The sequence below is a fragment of the Carassius auratus genome, chromosome 9, assembly GCF_003368295.1.
Source record: "Carassius auratus strain Wakin chromosome 9, ASM336829v1, whole genome shotgun sequence".
Lineage (NCBI taxonomy): Eukaryota > Metazoa > Chordata > Actinopteri > Cypriniformes > Cyprinidae > Carassius > Carassius auratus.
In genome coordinates, this window is record NC_039251.1 from 22,759,911 (window position 1) to 22,779,279 (window position 19,369).

At 36.5% G+C, this 19,369-nt stretch overlaps 1 protein-coding gene across 2 annotated transcripts in view; it reads left to right on the forward strand.

Moving 5' to 3' along the window:
- The window catches only part of thsd7ba (thrombospondin, type I, domain containing 7Ba), a 173,840-nt gene that overhangs the window by 128,567 nt on the left and 25,904 nt on the right, over positions 1 to 19,369 (forward strand). For both annotated transcript variants that reach the window (XM_026272057.1, XM_026272058.1), the window contains exons 14-16: positions 6,007 to 6,198; positions 11,531 to 11,797; positions 12,047 to 12,225. In XM_026272057.1, the coding sequence (XP_026127842.1) occupies positions 6,007 to 6,198; positions 11,531 to 11,797; positions 12,047 to 12,225 (638 nt within the window). The remainder of the gene's footprint in view (positions 1 to 6,006; positions 6,199 to 11,530; positions 11,798 to 12,046; positions 12,226 to 19,369) is intronic.

Sequence of the window (19,369 nt, forward strand, 5' to 3'; positions counted from 1 at the left end):
TCACAAATTTGGGATCAGTACATTCATGCTAATCCAGGCTGATTTATTTGATCAAAAATTCAGCAAAAAAAAAGTAAAATAAATAAATAAATAACAAAATATTGTGAAAATAGTATTGCAATGTAAATAAGTTGTTTCACATTTTTTATATTTATTTTAATATATTATTTCAAAATTATAATGTATTCCTGTGATGGTCTTCACTCTCATGTGACCCTTCAGAAATCATGCTCGTTTAAATACTTTGTGTTTCATTAACTATCGTATTTACTCCTACTTTTTATCAATTTGATGAAAACAATACATCATTTCTGAATAAAAGTATATAATTTGTAAAAATTGTACCAAATCTTTGAATGGTAGTGTATGAAGCAAAATGAAGAAAGTTGAATAACAGCATCAGATATCACACAGAATATAATCAGCATAATTTCAAATGAATCAAATATGTTGCCGCTGGCATTGAAGATATTCGGCAAATATTTTATTTATTAATTAAATATAATAAAATCAACCTAATGGTTTCATAAGGTAAATATACTGTGAAACTAAAAGGATAAGGTGATTCATAATATTTTTAGTTGCTTTTCCTGATCCACACTTTGCATATAAATACTTGCAATGATCACTAGTGAAATCACACACTGCTTGTTTGTATAAAGTTAAACTCTCCTCACCTTTGTCCCACTGCCAGCAGTCACTGTCATTCATATCGCCTCAAATCACCAGCTCTCATTCAAAATGTATGACTGAATTTCAGTGTAGGCAGCAATACTCACACTGAAAACGCTTAACACTTTTAAGTCATCAAGCCACTATAGAGTTGGTTTCTAGTATGTGTTCTTGCACAATTAAACCCCTACTAGCAACCAACAGTAAAACAAACACCCCTGTCATAGTCCACAAAACCTGCACATGCAGAAGTCTGTATTATCAGATGTGTTGTATTTTTGCATTATAGCATGTCAATGACTGGAGTATTTTTGGATTTGCTGTGGATTAACTAACATCAATTTTCATCACTTTCGGAGTACAGTAAGTACTTTCGGGGTGAATTTTTGCTGCTGGTGTTCAATGCTTTGTTGTTTCACACTTGGCTTGTACTATATATATATATATATATATATATATATATATATATATATATATATATATATGGTGCCCATTATTAAGAAGGCACATATATTATATCACACATACTAAACTTTGTCTCACTTTATGGATTCAAATGTCTCAGTTCCCATTATTATGGGATGGCTGTGGGAGTGTCTTTCACAGTGCCTGTTGATGTTGTGAAGAGCTTCAGTAGTCATTTAATTGGGCTTAGATTCCCACATATCAAGACCTTCGTTTTAGGAGCACATGAAAGGGTTACTCTAATGAAAAGAGTCGTCTTCAGGGGGGGTTTGTGCACTCAGCCTGTGCCGTTAATGAGTACTGAGGAGCTTAGCTGGCAAGTCTGACAGTCTTTTTAAAGGCCAAAAAAAGTTCTCAGCCGTGTCCTTTTGAGTAGTCAGCAAACATTGTCACCTTTGTAAGTGGCTGCATTATTAAGTTGATCCCTGTCATGAGGCAAGATAAGAATAAAATGTTAACAATAGGGAGACGAGATAAATTGAAAGAGAGTGGTATTGGAACGGAGAAGAGAGAGGAGAAATAATTGTGCTAAAAATGGACAGCCTGGGTGCTCCAATCAGAATGTCTCTAACTGTCAACCTTTCTGTCTCTGGGGCACTGTGGGAACCGGGAACGGGTGTGAGGAAGAAAAGGAAGCTAGCAGACAGAGTTAGAGGAAGAAACTGATGTCTATCTTGGAAATTCTAAAGAGTAAAAAAAGATAAAGATCTCTTCTCAAAACTCACATTTAACACGATTTGAATCTGAAGGGCAAAATGCTCTGAAGCAATATTCAGTCATGTGCACAATGTCATTTTAGGTAGGTACATTATATGCTACACGAGTCGCATCATTCATTATTTTAATATTTTAGTATAATGACCGCTAATCACTTTATTATAATATGATAATTTAAACTCAAAATGAGTATTTAATGTTATGGGATTGGTAAGATTTAAAAATGTTTAATGTTTTCAAAAGAAGTCTCTTTAATGCTCACTAATAATACATTTAGTTGATCAAAAATACAGTAAAACAGTTATATTGTGACAATTTTAATATCAGAAAATATCTGTTTCCTATTTCCATGCGATGTGATGGCAAAGCTGAATTTTAAGTCTCCAGTGTCGCGTGATTATTCAGAAATTATTATAATATGCTGATTTGGTTCTCAGTAAACATTTTTATTTATTACCAATGCTGAAAACAGTTGTGCTACTACTGTAGAGAACAGCATTTATTTGAAATATAAGTCTTTTGTATCAGAAATGTCTTAATTATCAATTTTGAGCAATTCAGTGCACTCTGGCTGAATAAAAGTATTAATTAAAATAATAATAATAATTATTATTATTATTATTATAGAATTAAAAAATCTGAGCCCAAATCTTCAAATGGCAAAGTATTTGTTTATGGTCTGTTTAAATATTTAATAATCAGCCATACAGTAAGATTGATTTTGCAGTAATCATGCATATATTGTAGAACTAACAAACTGTGGGCGAGTGCAAAAATACAGATGAAATGCCTTTGCAATCATTATCTGAATATGTCATGTTTATGACTGTAGAAAAAAAAGCAAACTATGATGTTTTATTAAATCACCATTTTATGTCTATATACTGTTTCCACCCACATTACTCTGAAGTGGAGAGGGCAAACACTTTGGTCAGAGAACAAAATTAGAAATTCAAATAGGAATCAATAAGATGTGTTAAAGGCATATGTGTACATGTATGCCTCTTCAAAGACATCAGAGGGTCACTTTCTGAGGTAACAGCATCACATTGCCCTGGGGAAGGTAGTGTTCCTGTGGATTTGGGTCAAATTTAATTTAGTCTCTTTAAGTGGCACTTCAACATGCACAGCGTCTTTGTTCTACATTCTGATCTCTATATTGATCTCTCTCTTCTGTGTTCAGAGACTGCCTGGCACAAATCTGCATGGGTTGGGATTTTATTTCCTACAGACCTGAATCAATACATTATTAATTATCAATGTGGCATATGCAGTTGAGGGGGAACACCTACTGTACTAAAAACTAGACAAAAAAAAAAAAAAAATCTCTGGGCATGGAGACTCACTGTAGCTGAAAGAACTATGAGAATTTCTACTTTGTGTGCAATTAAATGCAAATTATTAGTTATTTTCTTTAGTTATTATTATTTTTTTTTGTAAAAGAAATGAAAAAGTCTGTATGACGACTTCTTTTTTTTTTTACACTGCCAAAATTAGTGTGGACGTACTGTTGTTCAGTCATGGTCAACACTACGACACATATATATTCATAGAATATATAGTAATATAGAACACTATGACATAATATATATATTATTGTCATGGAACCAAAAAAACATGGTAACACAATGGTACTTTTTTTCTAAATTCATTTAGTATAACTCCTAATACATTATTTTTAAAGGGGGAACTAAACTGAATATATTGTTTTAATAATTAAATAATTACAACTAATTGTATTAATGTATTTATTGTATTTAATTAAATGATTGAATTGAATCAATTAAAGGTTTTTAATATATAAAAATATTAGTTACATTATAATGTAAGGTAATTATAACAAGGTTTTACAGTATTAATATAAACAATCATTTTCCCTATAAATGTAATCCAAAAATGTATTGCTTTACAAAAATCACTATAATGCTACCACACTCAGCAGGAAGTTTTTTGCCAGAAGCTCATCCTGCTATTAACTGACATATGGTCTTCTAACTTGGAAATATGAAGCTTTAATTAGAAGAGAGAAACTTTTATAATGAGCCCAAGAGCACACACTAACATTAATTCATGGCTTGTTTATGCATTATTTTGAAATGACTTTACTCAATCATAATTAATTCACTGTTAACTAATAACTAAACTATTTTCTCAATTAATGTATATATTTTACTTAATTAAATTATTTAATAAATAAAAAATATAGCATCTAAAGATCTCTTTATTACACTACCGACCAAAAGTTTGGGGTCAGTATTTATTTATTTACTTTAGTAGGGATGCATTAAATTAATCAACAATGACAGTTAAACATTTTTTTGATGTTAGAGTAGCAAATTTATTTCAAATTAATGCTGTTCTTCTAAACTGACTGTTCATCAAAGAATCCTGAAAACCGTTTTCACATTAAAACATTAATCATCACAGCTGCTTTTAATATTAATAACCAGCAAATCAGCATATTAGAATGACTTCTAAAGGATCATGTGACAAAGAAGACTGGAGTAATGATGCTGAGAATTAATCTGCCTTCGCACAAATAAAGTACATTTTAAAGGGGTCTTATGATTTTTCCATTTAAATTTTTCCTTTCTCTTTGCAGTTTTACAAGCTCTTGGTGCATAAAGATGATCTTTAAAGTTGCAAAGACTAAAGTCTCAATTCCAAAGAGATTTTATTTATAAAACTTAAGAGTCAACCACGCCCCCCAAAACGCCTCATTTAAACCCGCCCCCACATGTCTATGTCTATCACAAATGCAGACATGCTTTTATGTTTATGCAACGTGATATGCAACACAATGCATAAAAAGACAGTATAAGTCCTGATTTATCTGTTGTGCCAGGACACGTCATCACAGCATGGTGAGGGGTGTAACACGCTTGAGGCATTCAACCAATCACTACGCACTGGGTAACTGGCCAATCAGCACACACCTCGCTTTTCAGAGCGATGAGCTTTGTAAAAATTTACGTGTTTCAGAAAGGCGGGGCATAGAGGAGCAACATGAATGTACAGTACATTATGTGGAAAATGTGTTTTTACCTTGAACCGCATAAACGCATATCATTAAACCAAATACACAAAATAATGTTCTTTTTAGCAACATCATATGACCCCTTTAAAATATACTGTATTCAAATAGAAAAGTTATCTTAAAGTGTAAAAATATTTCACAATGTTACTTTGTTCACCATATTTTTGATCTAATAAATGAAGCCTTGTTGAACATAAAATTCTTTCCAACCCCAAACTTCTGAACCATAGTGAATAAAAACATGTGGCCTCTCTCAATGGAGTTATATGTTAATGCGGTTGCTTGGCAATGTAAATACTCGACATATATACTAGTCTATACATAATTCAAATAATGTAATTACAGTTATACCTTCTTTTTTAAAAAAATATACAGCATATATTAAATCCACTTTCTTTTTTGAATATTGCGTAATGTCTTGGTCAATGGAAAAATTATGGTGTTTTTAGTCATTCTTCAGAGATATTCTGTGGAAACAATGAGAGCTCAACCAATAGTAAGACCTGTCATTTAGTCTGAAAAGTTTCCTTCAAGTGCCTTCGTTACAGCTATGTATTAACTGTGCTCCCATGAAAAGCTTAGTAGAAGCAAGCCATGCTGTGGAGGACTGTGTCAAAACATGTCATCATGTTAGGCAGAGTGGCAAATTTAAGTCAGTGAGCGAAAAGTCCTCGGCACAATCTCTGCTGTCTGCAAGGAATACATTGCCTTGAGGGTGGAATGGATGCAGTATGCTGAAAAGGTAACAGCCGGCTCCACGTTTGCCAAGCATATCATTTATCGTCCCTCAGTGGCGGTGATGCAGAGAACGACCTTTCCATGCGAGAGGATCTGAAATCAGAGCGGTAGAAGAAAGAGTTAAGGGGTAAAGTTAATGGCTTTTAGTTTCCATATCGTGCACAGTTCAGCTGCGAATATATTTCCATGAATTTCCATGTTAATTTCTGAGGAATGGTTATGTTACCTATTTTTTGTCCATAAATGAGGCTGATTGGATTGGTGTTGGCTGGAGTGTAGAATGACTAACAGTGTAAGCAATGTTTATTTTATTTTTTTAAGTAAGCATCAATAACTGCAAATGAGCTGTTGTATTAAAGAAGTGTTTGTCTTCTCAGGAGTGAGCTGTGTGGATGAGTATGATGAGATGGCAGCCGTGTCAGAGTGTCTCCGGTGGGCCGGTCCAATGCCGTCACGCTTCAGGAGCTGCTGGGTGCCGTGCAGGGATGACTGCACCTTTAGCTTCTGGTCGAAATTCTCTGAATGTTCTGGCTGTGGGAGCCGACGTGTCCGCAAACGCACACTAACAGGTGAGATCCATTGAGAAAACTAAAATGGTGATTCACAAAGTTGTGAATATGTAACCTATATTATGACCGCTCCAAAGCTTATGTGATAATAACACTAATGGGAAAAGGCTATAAGACTGGTAAACAAAGGGCTTGTGCATTAACTATTATATTCTTAAGTAAGCTGTGTAACTTCTGGTAAATCCAAGAGACTGTAGAATGATTTCTAAATGATCATGTGATAGACTGGATGTTACATGTGACACTGAAGGCTGGAGTAATTATGCTGAAAATTCAGTTTGGCATCACAGGAATAAATTATTTTTTTAAAGTATAATCAAATAGAAAACTATTGTTTTAAGTTGTAATAATATTTCACAATATTGCAGTTTTTTTTTATCAAATAAATGCAGGCTTGATGAACAGAAGAAACTTCTTTCATAAACATTAAAAATATTAATGTTTCCAAACTTTTGGTCTGTACTGTATGTATAATGTGAAATAATGTAGAAAAATAAAATAATACATGATTAAGGAGTAAAACTATAAATTTAAATTAAATTAAATGTATGCATTTAGCAGACGCTTTTATCCAAAGCGACTTACAGTGCATTCAGGCTATCAATTTTTACATATCATGTGTTCCCGGGGAATCGAACCCACAACCTTGCGCTTGCTTGTTTGCTAGCGCAGTGCTCTACCAGTTGAGCTACAGGAACACTATTATAAAATGTAAATTTAAATTTATAATATAAATTAGTTTGTCTCACTGGAAAATACTAGATAATATTTTTAGATGAATAAATCTGATTCTGTGTAAAAAAAAAAAAAAAAGTTTGAACAACACATTAACTAAACTGGATTTTACAATGCTTTTGATTCTGTTTATTTTTTATAAATATACAAATATATAAATAAGGGTAAAAGTACTTTAAATGATCATATAGGTACAGTATTGTTTATATGTGTTGATGTTCTCTGGCATGTTTTATCAAATAGTAGTCATTTTCCTCAAGAAATCTAAGAGCAAGGTTAATTATATTCATTTCTTACAGTCAGCAGGATGTTTGTTTAGTGTTTATAATGGAAAAGTCACACAACAAGACAAATACAGCGACAGTGAATGAGCTAAATCCTTATACCGTGGCAAGTCGATAAGCTTGTTTATATCCTGACAAGGTCGGGTACAAATTAGTGGCGTATTTGTAAAATCCTCTGAGAGCTAGTGCCAAGATATACAATGGATTCTCGAGACAATTGTAGTATCACTTGAGGAATATCATTTTAACAAAGGGAGTAAGCTGACAGACAAGTCAGCTTTAGTATATTCCTTAGCTGAGCATAATCAGCTAAAGCTAGGAAAAAAGGTCTTGAAAAGGAAGTCATTTAAAGTGAACTTTGAGTTCAGCACTCCAGTCAGTACCACTGAGGAGAATTGACATTAATTATTTGATTAACTATCCTCCGCTTCTTTCCTTTAGTGTTACTGCACCTACCCAACTTATTTTGACAGTCCTGTCTATCATCAGAGATCAGAGACCTGCTGTGAACTGCTCTACAGGCAGATTTGGAGCTGTCCGTTGGAGAATTACTGCAGTGCTTTCTTCTTTAGTTAGTTTGTTCGCATAAAACTCCTGATTGGCTCTCATTAAGATCCGGCACCTCTCACAATGTGACGTATTCACTGTGTCAGATAAACTTTCAAAGGCTTTCTTCACCTCGTAAGTTTAGGAAATCCCACATCAAAGACGATCACAAGCTAAAATGTCAGATTTCAACCTAGAAATTCAAGAGCATCAAAAAAAAAAAAAAAAAAAATGAAGACCGAAATGAAGCCTTAAAAATGGCAAGCTAAGATTGTGCTTCTTGCTTAATTGAATGCACAATATCCAGCAGGTGTTCGTTTCTGGAGGTGTCATAAATAATGAATTATCACTATTGACAAGTGTGTGTGTGTGTGTGTGTGTGTGTGTGTGTGTGTTTATACATATGCACATACTCTAACACATGCAGTGAAAGCAGAGAGCAGATTGTCAGTGAGGCTGCAGTGTACTGACAGAGATTTCACACTGTTAGAGCTGTTTTCTATCACTGACCGCCTCTGTACACCAAAAACAGATGGAGGCTGGCAAACACTTCTCACAAAACTTCTGGACATCAGTGAGAGTGTGAGTTTCTCTTTGCCTCTACCTCTGTCTCTGTGTCCATCTCACACTCTCTCTGTGTACTGGATATAGAGGCCTCCTCCTGATAGATGGATGGTACTAAAAATTAGAATGTTTATTAGGAAGTCAAAGAATCATTCACTCAACAGTTTTGTTTAAACCGTATGATTCATTCAGGAAAAAAAAAAAAAACAAGTGACTGCTTGTGAGTGAGTTGTTGAATTATCCATTAAACCAGTTAATTCATAAACAGGATTTATTCTATTCAGATTTATTTGGGTTCAGCTCTTTTGTGTGTTGCTCTGAGAAACTCAACCAGTGGTGGATGAAGTACACATATAGTATCAAGTACTCGAGTAAAAGTGCAGATACACCAATAAGATATTACTCCAGTAAAAGTACTTAAGTATTAAATGTAAAACTACTTTGTTGCTGTCCACTATTGCAGTCACCAATTCTATTTTGGCTTCATTTTAAACTGTTTTCATTGGTAATACTGTGTAGGAATTCACTACTGGCAAACTTTGCTATCTATGCTGTAGAAATATAAGTTAAAAAAAAAAAAAAAATCAGTGCTGTGTAGGAAAACAGAGAAAAACGACTTTGGCAAAAAAAAAATATATTTTTAAATTTTGGATCCAACTGTCTATGGGTGGGAATAGCAAAATCCAGAAGCTCGATCTGTACTTTTAAGAAAAGACCTGCAGCTGTCAAAAGTCTGCTGGATGATGCAAAATGACATATTTTGCATCATCCGGCAAACTTTTGCTGACAAATAAACAGGGATATCTGAGTGCAGGTAAAATGGAGAAAGAAGTAGACATTGTTAATTTACATATAACATCATATTAGCAGTACACATTTGGTGGAAAACTTATCCTGTAACTATCTATTAAACTTAAACTGTTGCAATCCTTAGATGCGTATCCTTAGATATACAATATGAAAAATAAATCCATTTTTCATACACTCTAAACCCATGCACGTAAATCCTAGCAACAAGTACTCCTGGTTTTCTTGGTTGACCCTATGTGCAGCTAATTTGAAACACAAAGCTGTCTAATCACACATTCTCTGAGACAGTCGAATTTAGCTTTTGACTCGACCAGAGATTCATGAATCCGTTGAGTATTGCATCATGCTTAATGATGATGATCTTTCATCAGCATTATTTGAAAAGCTTAAGCTGACAGCAAAACCACACCAATCTCATTGATGCAAGCCAACAGCATCTTTCAATCAAACAACAAAATGCAAAAAGCTTCTGAATCCAGTATATCAAAGCATCATATTTCATTTAGCTCTTCAGCTTGACCATGCTAAATTGTCCAGTAATAAACCCACAGGTTTGACTGGCTGATGGAATTATGCTGGACAGGTTTGAGGACCCTTTTGAACGCTGGTCTGTAGTGTTAGTGACAGTAAATCTAATGAACAGATCCTTTTATTTATATAACCTAATAGCATTCATCATGTCTAATGGACATGACTAATTTGAAATGTTCCAGGAAGTGAAGTGTGCGAAGAGGAACTAATAGCCTCTTAAACAGAAGCCTTTATGATGTGAAATCTATTCATTTCTCTCCTCATTAGATAAATTAGATGGATATGCTCCACTGACCATGAGAGTGCTGCGGGTCTGTGTTTGTATATTTAAAAATAAAGAATGTTGAAGAGAGAAAAGAAGACGCGTCTGGTTGGTTCAGTTCTCAGCACTTCCTTTGTGCTAAACATTTATAACATACAAACGGGTACGTTTACAACTTATTATAAAACCCTATAAAAGTAAAGGGTTATTTGATCATCTAAAAATGAAAATTCTGTCATCATTTACTCGGCCTCGTGTTGTTCCAAACCCATGAGACTTTCTTTCATCTTCGTTTTAATGAAACCTGAGAGATTTTTGTCCCTCCTTTGAAAGTGTCAGGCAAGGACGTTTGAGCTTCAGCAAGAACCAGTGAAGTTTGTTCTTGCGCGTCATGCATTAAATTATATTAAGCTTCAGCTTCTGTTTAACATATTTGATGAGCTTTATGGAAGTGCCTTGATTAGTGGTTATACTGTATGAGAAACAACGAAATTGGAAATTTGATGTGTCAGTTTTTGGTGAATGGACTTTCAATGGAGTGACAGAATCTCTCAGTTTTCATTAAAAATATCATTGTGTTTGAAAGATTAACCAAATTATTGTGGAGTTGGAAAGACATTAGGATGAGTAATTCTAGCTTTCTTCCTAATCTGTTTGTCTAATGAACCTGCATTGTATATATTCCCGATTATTGTTGTTGTTGTTTTTTTTTTTCAAAATTGGTTTTGTTCCTCTTTTGTATGTTGTTTTGAATAAAAGTGTCTGCTAAATGCATAAATGTAAATTGCTAATTGATGGCAATATTTTCATTTAGGTGTCAAAAAACCTTTTAAAATAGTTATATAAAATTTATATTTAAGCATTTAATATAAGCATCTATACAAAGCAACTTGCAGTTCATTGAAATTGGTCATTTTTATCATTTTGTGCATTCTCTGGGAATCAAAATTAGACCCCACTTCTGTTTGACAGTACAGCACATGGGAACATTATGTAGTAAGTACAGTTTACTGCTCTTGAAGCTTTAGTTAGCTTTAATGTTGAGCAGGTTTGGTCCCTCCAAAAGTCCTAGCACAATTTGAACTCTAATCAGATATCACTGAGGACAAAAAAACATACCAATAATCCCCTTACGTTGTAGCGTCCTAGCTCCAATATTAGATATTTCTAGTAACCCTTAAGACCTTGATTAGTTTAATTAAAGTTGGAGCTGAACTCTGCAGGATTGGACATGTCTGCTCCATCATATAAAGTGTGCTGAAAGATCGGCATGTTTGCTTGGAAGTTATTCTGTGACTCCTGCTATCGTCACTAAGCGTTTCCATTTCAGTCTACTCAGAATAGTTCTTTAATCGTTCCCTGGGGATGTTGGCAGTGGCACTTAGCAGTCCACAGTTGACAGCAGTATGAATAATGGTCCAGTTATCCAGACATCATTAACGTTTTAATAATTTTCAAAGACAGATAAGTATATTACACACATGAGTGCTGTCTGAATGTTTCATCCAAATGGCACCTAAAATTCAGATGACTAGTCTCTGTTATTCATTGCTTCCCCTCTCTATTTCCATCTTTCTTTCTGGCTCTCCATCCTTTTCAGGTCGGAGCCGCAAACAAGAGCGCTGTCAGCGCGAAGACTTGTACCCTCTTGTGGAGTCCGAGCCCTGTCCGTGTGAGGAGTTTGTTTCTCAGCCATATGGTAACTGGTCCTCTTGTATCCTATTGGAGACCCCGGGGCAAGGATCCCTCCAGGGATGGAGGGGTCGGCGACAGGTGCGTGACTGCGGTCATGGATTACGTTATCGTGCCGTGGCCTGTCTGGACCACGATGCCCACCTGGTTAGCCCAGACCTCTGCAGTGAATCAGGTTCGTCTACTACTAATTTCCATCAACTTTTCTTCTCTTTCTCTGTCAGTAAAGAGCCAAGTATTTTTTCCTCCACTGGGAAGGCAAGCAGTCATTAGTCAAATAGGAATCTGTGGGGTGCCCTGAACTGTCAGTGTAAATTAGACGGAGGTCTCAGCATCGGCACCAGGTGTTTCTGCTAACGTTGTTAGCGTGATGTTGAATGGCAGGGGCTAGACTGCTCTGATTGCTTGACATGCTCTTTCGCAGGTCTGGTGGAAGAGGTCTGCCACATGCCCTGCCCTCTGGACTGCAAGCTGAGCGACTGGTCAGCGTGGTCAGCCTGCAGCGCCTCCTGTGGCAGCGGGCTAAAAGTCAGGTCCAAATGGCTCCGGGAGAAGCCGTTCAACGGCGGGCGGCCATGCCCCAAACTAGACCTGAAGAATCAGGTGAGATGTGCGGTCCCAATAGGGAAATAGTATCTCTGTGGGCTTCCACTGCCATATGGTGGATCATCAGTGAGAAGCGAGTAATGAGAATCATTAGGGTCTATGATCGCAGGCATCATGATTCAGATAATCGCTCATGTAAACGGTTTCATTTAGGGCCTTTAACACATCCGTTTTTATTGAATGCCTGAAATATTCCCATCGGAATATATTTAAGCCGCCTAGAGATACATTTTGCATTTTCAGCACGGTTAACATTCAACTCATTACCATTTCACCGGTTAATGCATGCCTCTTCATTAAGTGCCGTTTACTGAACGTACTACAGCCTCGAAGCTAAAATATGAACAAACACAATCTCCTCATCCGTTAAATAGTTTTGTTTCTCACAGTGAGACAGCACAAAGGTGCTAACAAGTGTCCATGTAAATACTCTTGCTGATTGCTGTAGATTTGTGCTCCTTGCAGAAAATCATGCCCATTAGCACAGACTGTCTTTTTGTGACCTCTCCTCTCCTCTTTTCACTGTCAGCTAGTTAGGACAGTTTGTACAAGTGTTATGTTAAACGCTGTTGCTTGAGCATGTGCAACACTGCCAGTCTTTATCTCGCTAAAGTACACATATGCCTCGCATATTGTTCAATCTTGGTGATATAAATGCTTATTTGGTCAATAATGATGTGCTTTATGCATGAGTAAGGATGTTGTTTGAGTCTGAATTAGATGTAACTGTATCTGCACAAAATGAAAGAATAGCATAAAGAAGGTACATTCATCTACGAGTACATTTGCGACAGCTTGCTCCCAGATGGGCCCCTCTTTAAAGGGAAATGATATTATAAATGTGCTGTGTGTGCTGGAATGGGCTGCAGAGGACACGCTGGTTTCTAGAGGTCAGTATGCAGATGAGGCAGTGTGCGTGAAAAATATTCAAATGCATTCTATTGCTGCTGTGTGTACAGATGGTTAAGTGCCTACTAACAACTTTTATGGGCCCACTGTTTAACAGGACTCAAAATACCCCTTCACTAAAGGCAGAGTTTGCCTTGGCTAATGCCCCTTCCAGTCTTTTGGGGAGATGAACTCTTACTGTTAACATTTTGAAACGGCCGTTCTGTGGTCTTGGCAGAGAGGCTGTGCAGCTGGCGGTTTTTGAAGCGGCCCACACTGCAAAAGGTGTGGAGATTGAGAATTCTTCATAAGTATAGTGGAAAGTCACCACCAAAGCCACAGTGGATTTGTGTGTGTGAATGTGTTTGAGTTTGAGAGAGACCCTGATGAAAATTGTGTCGGTCTGAGGATGCCCTTTTATAACTCAGAAGACTTAATGGAGTTCTCAGAAGGGTTTGATGGGGAATGTTGGGGTTCATATTGAGATCTCTGAATTTTGAATGCAGTGTTTGGTATCTTGGTATATCTGAGCACATTTATTGGTTGGATCTAATCTGATTTTGAAACTTTAGAGAAGACTACGCTTTTTCTTCATGTTTTCATACATTTGGCAGAAGCTTTTATGCAAAGTGACACAGCATTCAATCTTACATTTTATCAGTTAACGCTTCCTTGGAAATCAAACCCATGACCTTGGTGTTGCAGCACAACTCTCCATTTGCTCTTTATCTGAATAGTGATGCATTAAAATGAAAATTTGTCCAAAAATGAAACTTTTTTTAAATGAGCCTTTTGAAACAGAGGGTATAGAGATATTTCCACTTTCCATGTGGTACATGACATTTTTCGTTTTAAATAGCCTTTCACTAATTGTGGCATCCACATGCTATGTGTGCACAAAATTATTACAGTCATTATAAATGAATCAGTATTAATGTGGTCATTTTAATGCACATCTGGGAAGCTTTAATTGCGTTTCTCTAGACTTCTAGACAATTTATCCACAAGACTCAGTGAAGTGCACATCTCAACAGCTGCATACATCACTTGTATCTTTTGCCCTCATATACTGTATCATCTATCAACATTCGTTGTTTAAATTAAATGTAATTAAACTGGCTTTGTTTCATGTGTCTGTTTTTGTCTTTGTAAAATATATTTTTAATAGCATCTGAAAAGTTTTTCTTTTCAGATGTTCAGCCCATTGTCTATCTCCAGCAGTGAGATTTTTTTTTTACTAAAAATGTTTGAAGGAAAAATATCATACATCCTTAAATCCAATCACTGTCTGGAAGATTGACTGACAAACCTTTTGACCTCCAAATGTGATAATCACAATTTTGTGCTTTGTGAAATTAAAGACGACACAATTTCTAAATGTTAACAATTATTATCATTTTTTGTGTCATGTGTTTATTCTCCATTTCCTAGGGATTTTTCTATTCTATGGACTGGAGAGTAAGAAAAGCAGAGTGAATGTCTTTGTGTTGAAACTAATGGTCCAAGAACAGTCGAAAACCTTATTAGTGCAATTTATGGTTAGGAGCAAAGCATATAAAGTGCAATTCAAGACTGGCAAACATTTTCCTAAAAAAAGTGCACTATCAACACTATAATTGACATTCCAGTATTGTCACATCAAATTCATGTGATTTGCTGCAGATCAGATCACATTTCTTGAGTGGGATTTAATGCCGGATCCTAAGTAAATTGTTTGGAACAGGACTAGTTAAGGAAACTTTGTTTACATGCCACATTCCTTGTAGGCTTTGGCTTGTTATGTGTCTTTGATAATCTGTCTGTGGCTGTCTGGCCTCTACATTTAACAAGCAATTCTCACTTTCCCCAGTGCAGCTTTCTGCTGTGAGTCAAAGAGAAGGGCAGTGCTCTGTATTCATTCATAATTTAGGCTTTCGGGTATTACAGGCTCGGAGAGGCCTTTCACAATCAGTAGATTGTTCCAGCTCCCTTTCGGACTAGTAAACAGCTGACCAGAGCTGTCTTTACACCACTTATTTATTGATTGGCTTTCTAACATGCTCGCCCTGTAAGGACATAACACGGGTGTAGGGCTGCAGCGCCTTCTTCCTGTCACCCTTAACTTTTAGCAAGAACCCAATGCTGTAGTTTTCCTTTCTCTTTCCTGGGAGGATAACTTATTTAAGCAATGTTACAATTTACCACACGTCAATTGAAGAGCGTTCCATCTCATTATCCCGATAAATGCTGATGATTCTGACCGTCTTTGCCCTGTGATTTTCTGCCATCAGCCACTCCAAATGGGAGACTGGATGATGCGCAACCTTCTCCAGATGTTTCTTCTTGCACCATTCCCCACAGTGAGTCACTCGACAGAGATGAGATTGATATCTCGCCTCCTCATGCTGAACAGATGATCAGCCACTGTGACGGAAGCAGGAGGAGGTAGTGCATGAAGGCATGTCATCCCTATGCTGTGTCTTACTACTGATCTGTAAATTGAACTGTGCAGGAACTAGCTACATTTGTGCCACATGCTCCTGATTCTGAAAAACCTCCTTAAACGGGAGTCTGATGAGTTTAGCTATTTTTTATAACGATGCCAACATGTGTTAAAGGGATAGTTCACCCAAAAAAAATGTAAATGTTGTTATTAATTACACACCCTCATGTCGTTCCAAAATCGTAAGACCTTCATTCATCTTTGAAACACTAATTAAGATATTTGTGATGAAATCCGAGAACTTTCTGACCCTCTTTAGACAGCAATGCAACTTAAATGTTTCCAGGCCCAGAACTGTATTAAGTACATTTTTTTTAAATAGTCCATGTGACATTAGTTCACGAGAGTACCATGTAATGTGTCGTGGTACACTCACAAATGGTGACAGACAGTGACGCGGAGAATTGTTAAATATAGTCGTTATTTTAGTTTTCTTTGTGCACAAAAAGTATTCCTAAAATTATGGATGAACCTCTGATTTCAAAAAGAATATTTTAACGATTTTCTTACTACCTTTCTGGGCCTTGAATGTGGTAGTTACATTGTTGTCTATGCAGGGTCAGAAAGCTCTCAGATTTCATCAACAATAGCTTGATTTGTTTTCTGAATATGAACAAAGGTCATATAGTTTTAGAACAACATGAGGATGAGTAATTAATAAGAGAATTGTCATATTTGGGCGAACTATCCCTTTAACTCACATCACTTGAAACACGTTCTTTTCATGGAACATAAAACGAGTTGTTTAGAAGAATGTACAGGCTTCTCTTTTCAAATTAATGAAAGTGGATGGACTTTTGAACATAAGCTCCTAGATGGATGTATGGGTGGATATTTAGTTGGTTGTCTCTTGAATTTATTGTAGATTATCACATGAAGTGGTTTTGGAAGCCTGTTTGGAAGCCTTAGTACTCAAACACTCTCTGTTTAGTCATTGGCTGACTATGCAGCTAGACAGCTGTCTTTGGTTTCGAAACAGAATCTTCATCAGTTTGTTTAGACGCTTGTATGTGTTTGAGTGCACTTGTAACATTAATATTTCCTTGCTCTACTTCTAAGTAACTCCTTATACTTCATTACATTGCCGAGCATAGCAGTATGAACATTGCAAATATGACTTGTACTCATTTGTGTGAAATAGTCCATGTTTCTGAATTGCTAGTGACATGTAATTTTCTGGCTCTTACTTTAATGTTTAGGATCATCATTACTAAGTGTGGGAAATAGTGATGTTTCTATCAGATCCAACAGATGCAGTCCTCCTCAGGGCTGGTGCAGTCTCCGCCACAGTTTGAAGTCTGTTTTACCCGCAGTGGAGGGCTCGGTGCTAGATTCGCTGTGTAAAGAACATTCTTCTTGCCCACCTCCAGAGCTGGGTGCCATATGGTAGCCATCATGTGCGCTGAGGCAGACTGTTCTGCTGATGAGACGGGCCTGTGTTCAGCAGGCTTGCATAATTTAACAACCTCTGTAAATCTGTGCTTAGAAACCAATCTCGCTATAAAGCATTTCTGCCTCTCCCACAGCTTCTAAATGAAGCACGTCTTTAGCTCAGAAGTAGACTTTTAGAAACCATCTTGTCATGCTTTTGTATGCTGGGACTGCTCTGCAAGATTACATGCACTACAGCGTAGGGAAACATGATGAAAGGCTGTTGTTAAACCTCACAAAGACATTCTACTTCTGTGCACACTTTTTATTTAATCATATTACAGCATGTTACAGCTAGAATTAGATTTGTTTACAAAGCTTCCCATTGTTGGCAACCTGGTACAGTACTTTACATTCATGTTCTTAAAATATTGAATTGTGGTGCTTATTATGCAGATAATCATTTGTGTGTTTTGTGTTTTCCTTCTCTCTTATTTACAATAGATACAAATAGTAGTAAAACTAAAACGTAAAATTAAACTTCTTTTATTTTGATAATCTCTGTGAAAATATAATATTCTTTAACCTTTCCTTTTAAATATTATAGAACAGTAAAGATGTTATAAGAAACAATGTTTGAAATGGCAAATATAGACATGAGTGTTGCATTAAATAAATATGCTTATGCCTAAATATGTTTCGCTGTATTTAATAAGCTAACTTTTTTGGACAATGAAAACTACATTTACCAGTATTTTATGAGGTAAAACTTTTGATGACTTGTTTTGATCTTTTGACCGTATTGAACTTTGTGTACAGAAATGAGTCTGTATAAATGCGTGTTTTTCTTAAATTAGTTTGTTACAATTCAGTAAATCCATCTTTCTGTAATTCCATTTGAAAACTCAGCATCCTGTCTTTTGTGGCCAATTCTATTCAAATTCATACTCGTAAAATAAAAGCAAATCAATCGTTAAAATCTGAGTTTTGTCCAAAGTTGTCTATTGTAGCATTACAGTCTGTTATAGTGACACTCGTGAAGTCTTACCCTTGGTGTGATTGGGGGTTCATATAAAGGAAGGCTCTCAGTACTGACCGGTTAAAAGTGTGTGACATTTTCTTTTGTTAACTGGAAACAAGAGTGTAAATAAGCAGACGAAAGCTGCTCCCCCCCTCACTGCCGCCTCCATAATTGGTGCAGAGTTCAGCCACTTACAGATGATGATATGTGTCACAGTTTTCAAGTGCATTTCGGGCAAAATATGTTGCTGCTCACTGGTTATGGCCATAACTGCGGTGCTTGCCCCCATGCTGAAACAATCACAGCTTCCTTTATTGAAAACAACAAAATCAATACGTTTTTTTCATTTAGGCTTTGCGTGTATATCTGGCATTTCCAACTGTGGGGAAATGTACTGTATTTGTGCCGAATGACTAGGCGAAAGAGATGTTATGCTTTGATACTCCCTGTCAAATTGTTAACTCGGAGGTTTGTTTAGCAGAGAGGTCTTTGGAGATTGATGTTTTGATTTGGGCAAAAGCTGCTTCACTTCATTAATGAGTGGCCCACAGCGTTTCTCCACATCTCTCTTACACACGCTCTCAAATGTGTTTGATGCCAGAGGTGCTGTTATTTATCCTATGAGCTTGAATTGCACTTGGACTCATTTATAATCAGAGAACATTTCAACAAGAGGAGGCGTGAAAGGGTGAAAGATTCCTTGCTCGCAGTGACAATGCTAGCATTAGATTAGCGTCATCGAATCTTTATTTATCACCACACATCCAAGGCAGGTGGAATTTGTTTCTGTGACTTTTCGCACGAAGGAGCTTTGTAATGAATGCACGAAGCTATCAGTTTGTATTTCCATCATCTCAGTGGCACTGTAAAAGTAATCCAAACAACTTCAGTAGTTGATGTCTTCTGCAGCAATTTGTTTAGGACACAGCGATGACATCAAACCTCTGGATTTCATGATGTTAGGTCGTGTGCCCTGGGTGTAGAATAGTGTGAAATTGAAAAAAAAATTGAAAAAATACAGACACCAGAAACTCTACAGCAGGTTGAGAAGTTGAGTAAAAGTTGTAAAACCCATGTGGTCATTGTTGGCACTCGTGTTCCTCCTCTGATAATCTTCTGCATCACACAGTCGTTCTGAATATGCATATTGTTTGGTCCCCGGTGGTGTGGTGCTCAATTTGCTCTTGGAGTCTTTCCAGCTTTGTGAAAGTCCTCCTGCAGTCCAGATGGCCTGGAGCGTTTAGCTATGTTACAGAGGTTAGCCATCACTTTATCAACTAATTAGAATAACGAAAAGAGAACTGCGTGATGATATAAATAATAAATGCTCACTTGTCGTCTGATAGGCATGGAATCCCCTGGTTGGAAAAAGAGGTCAG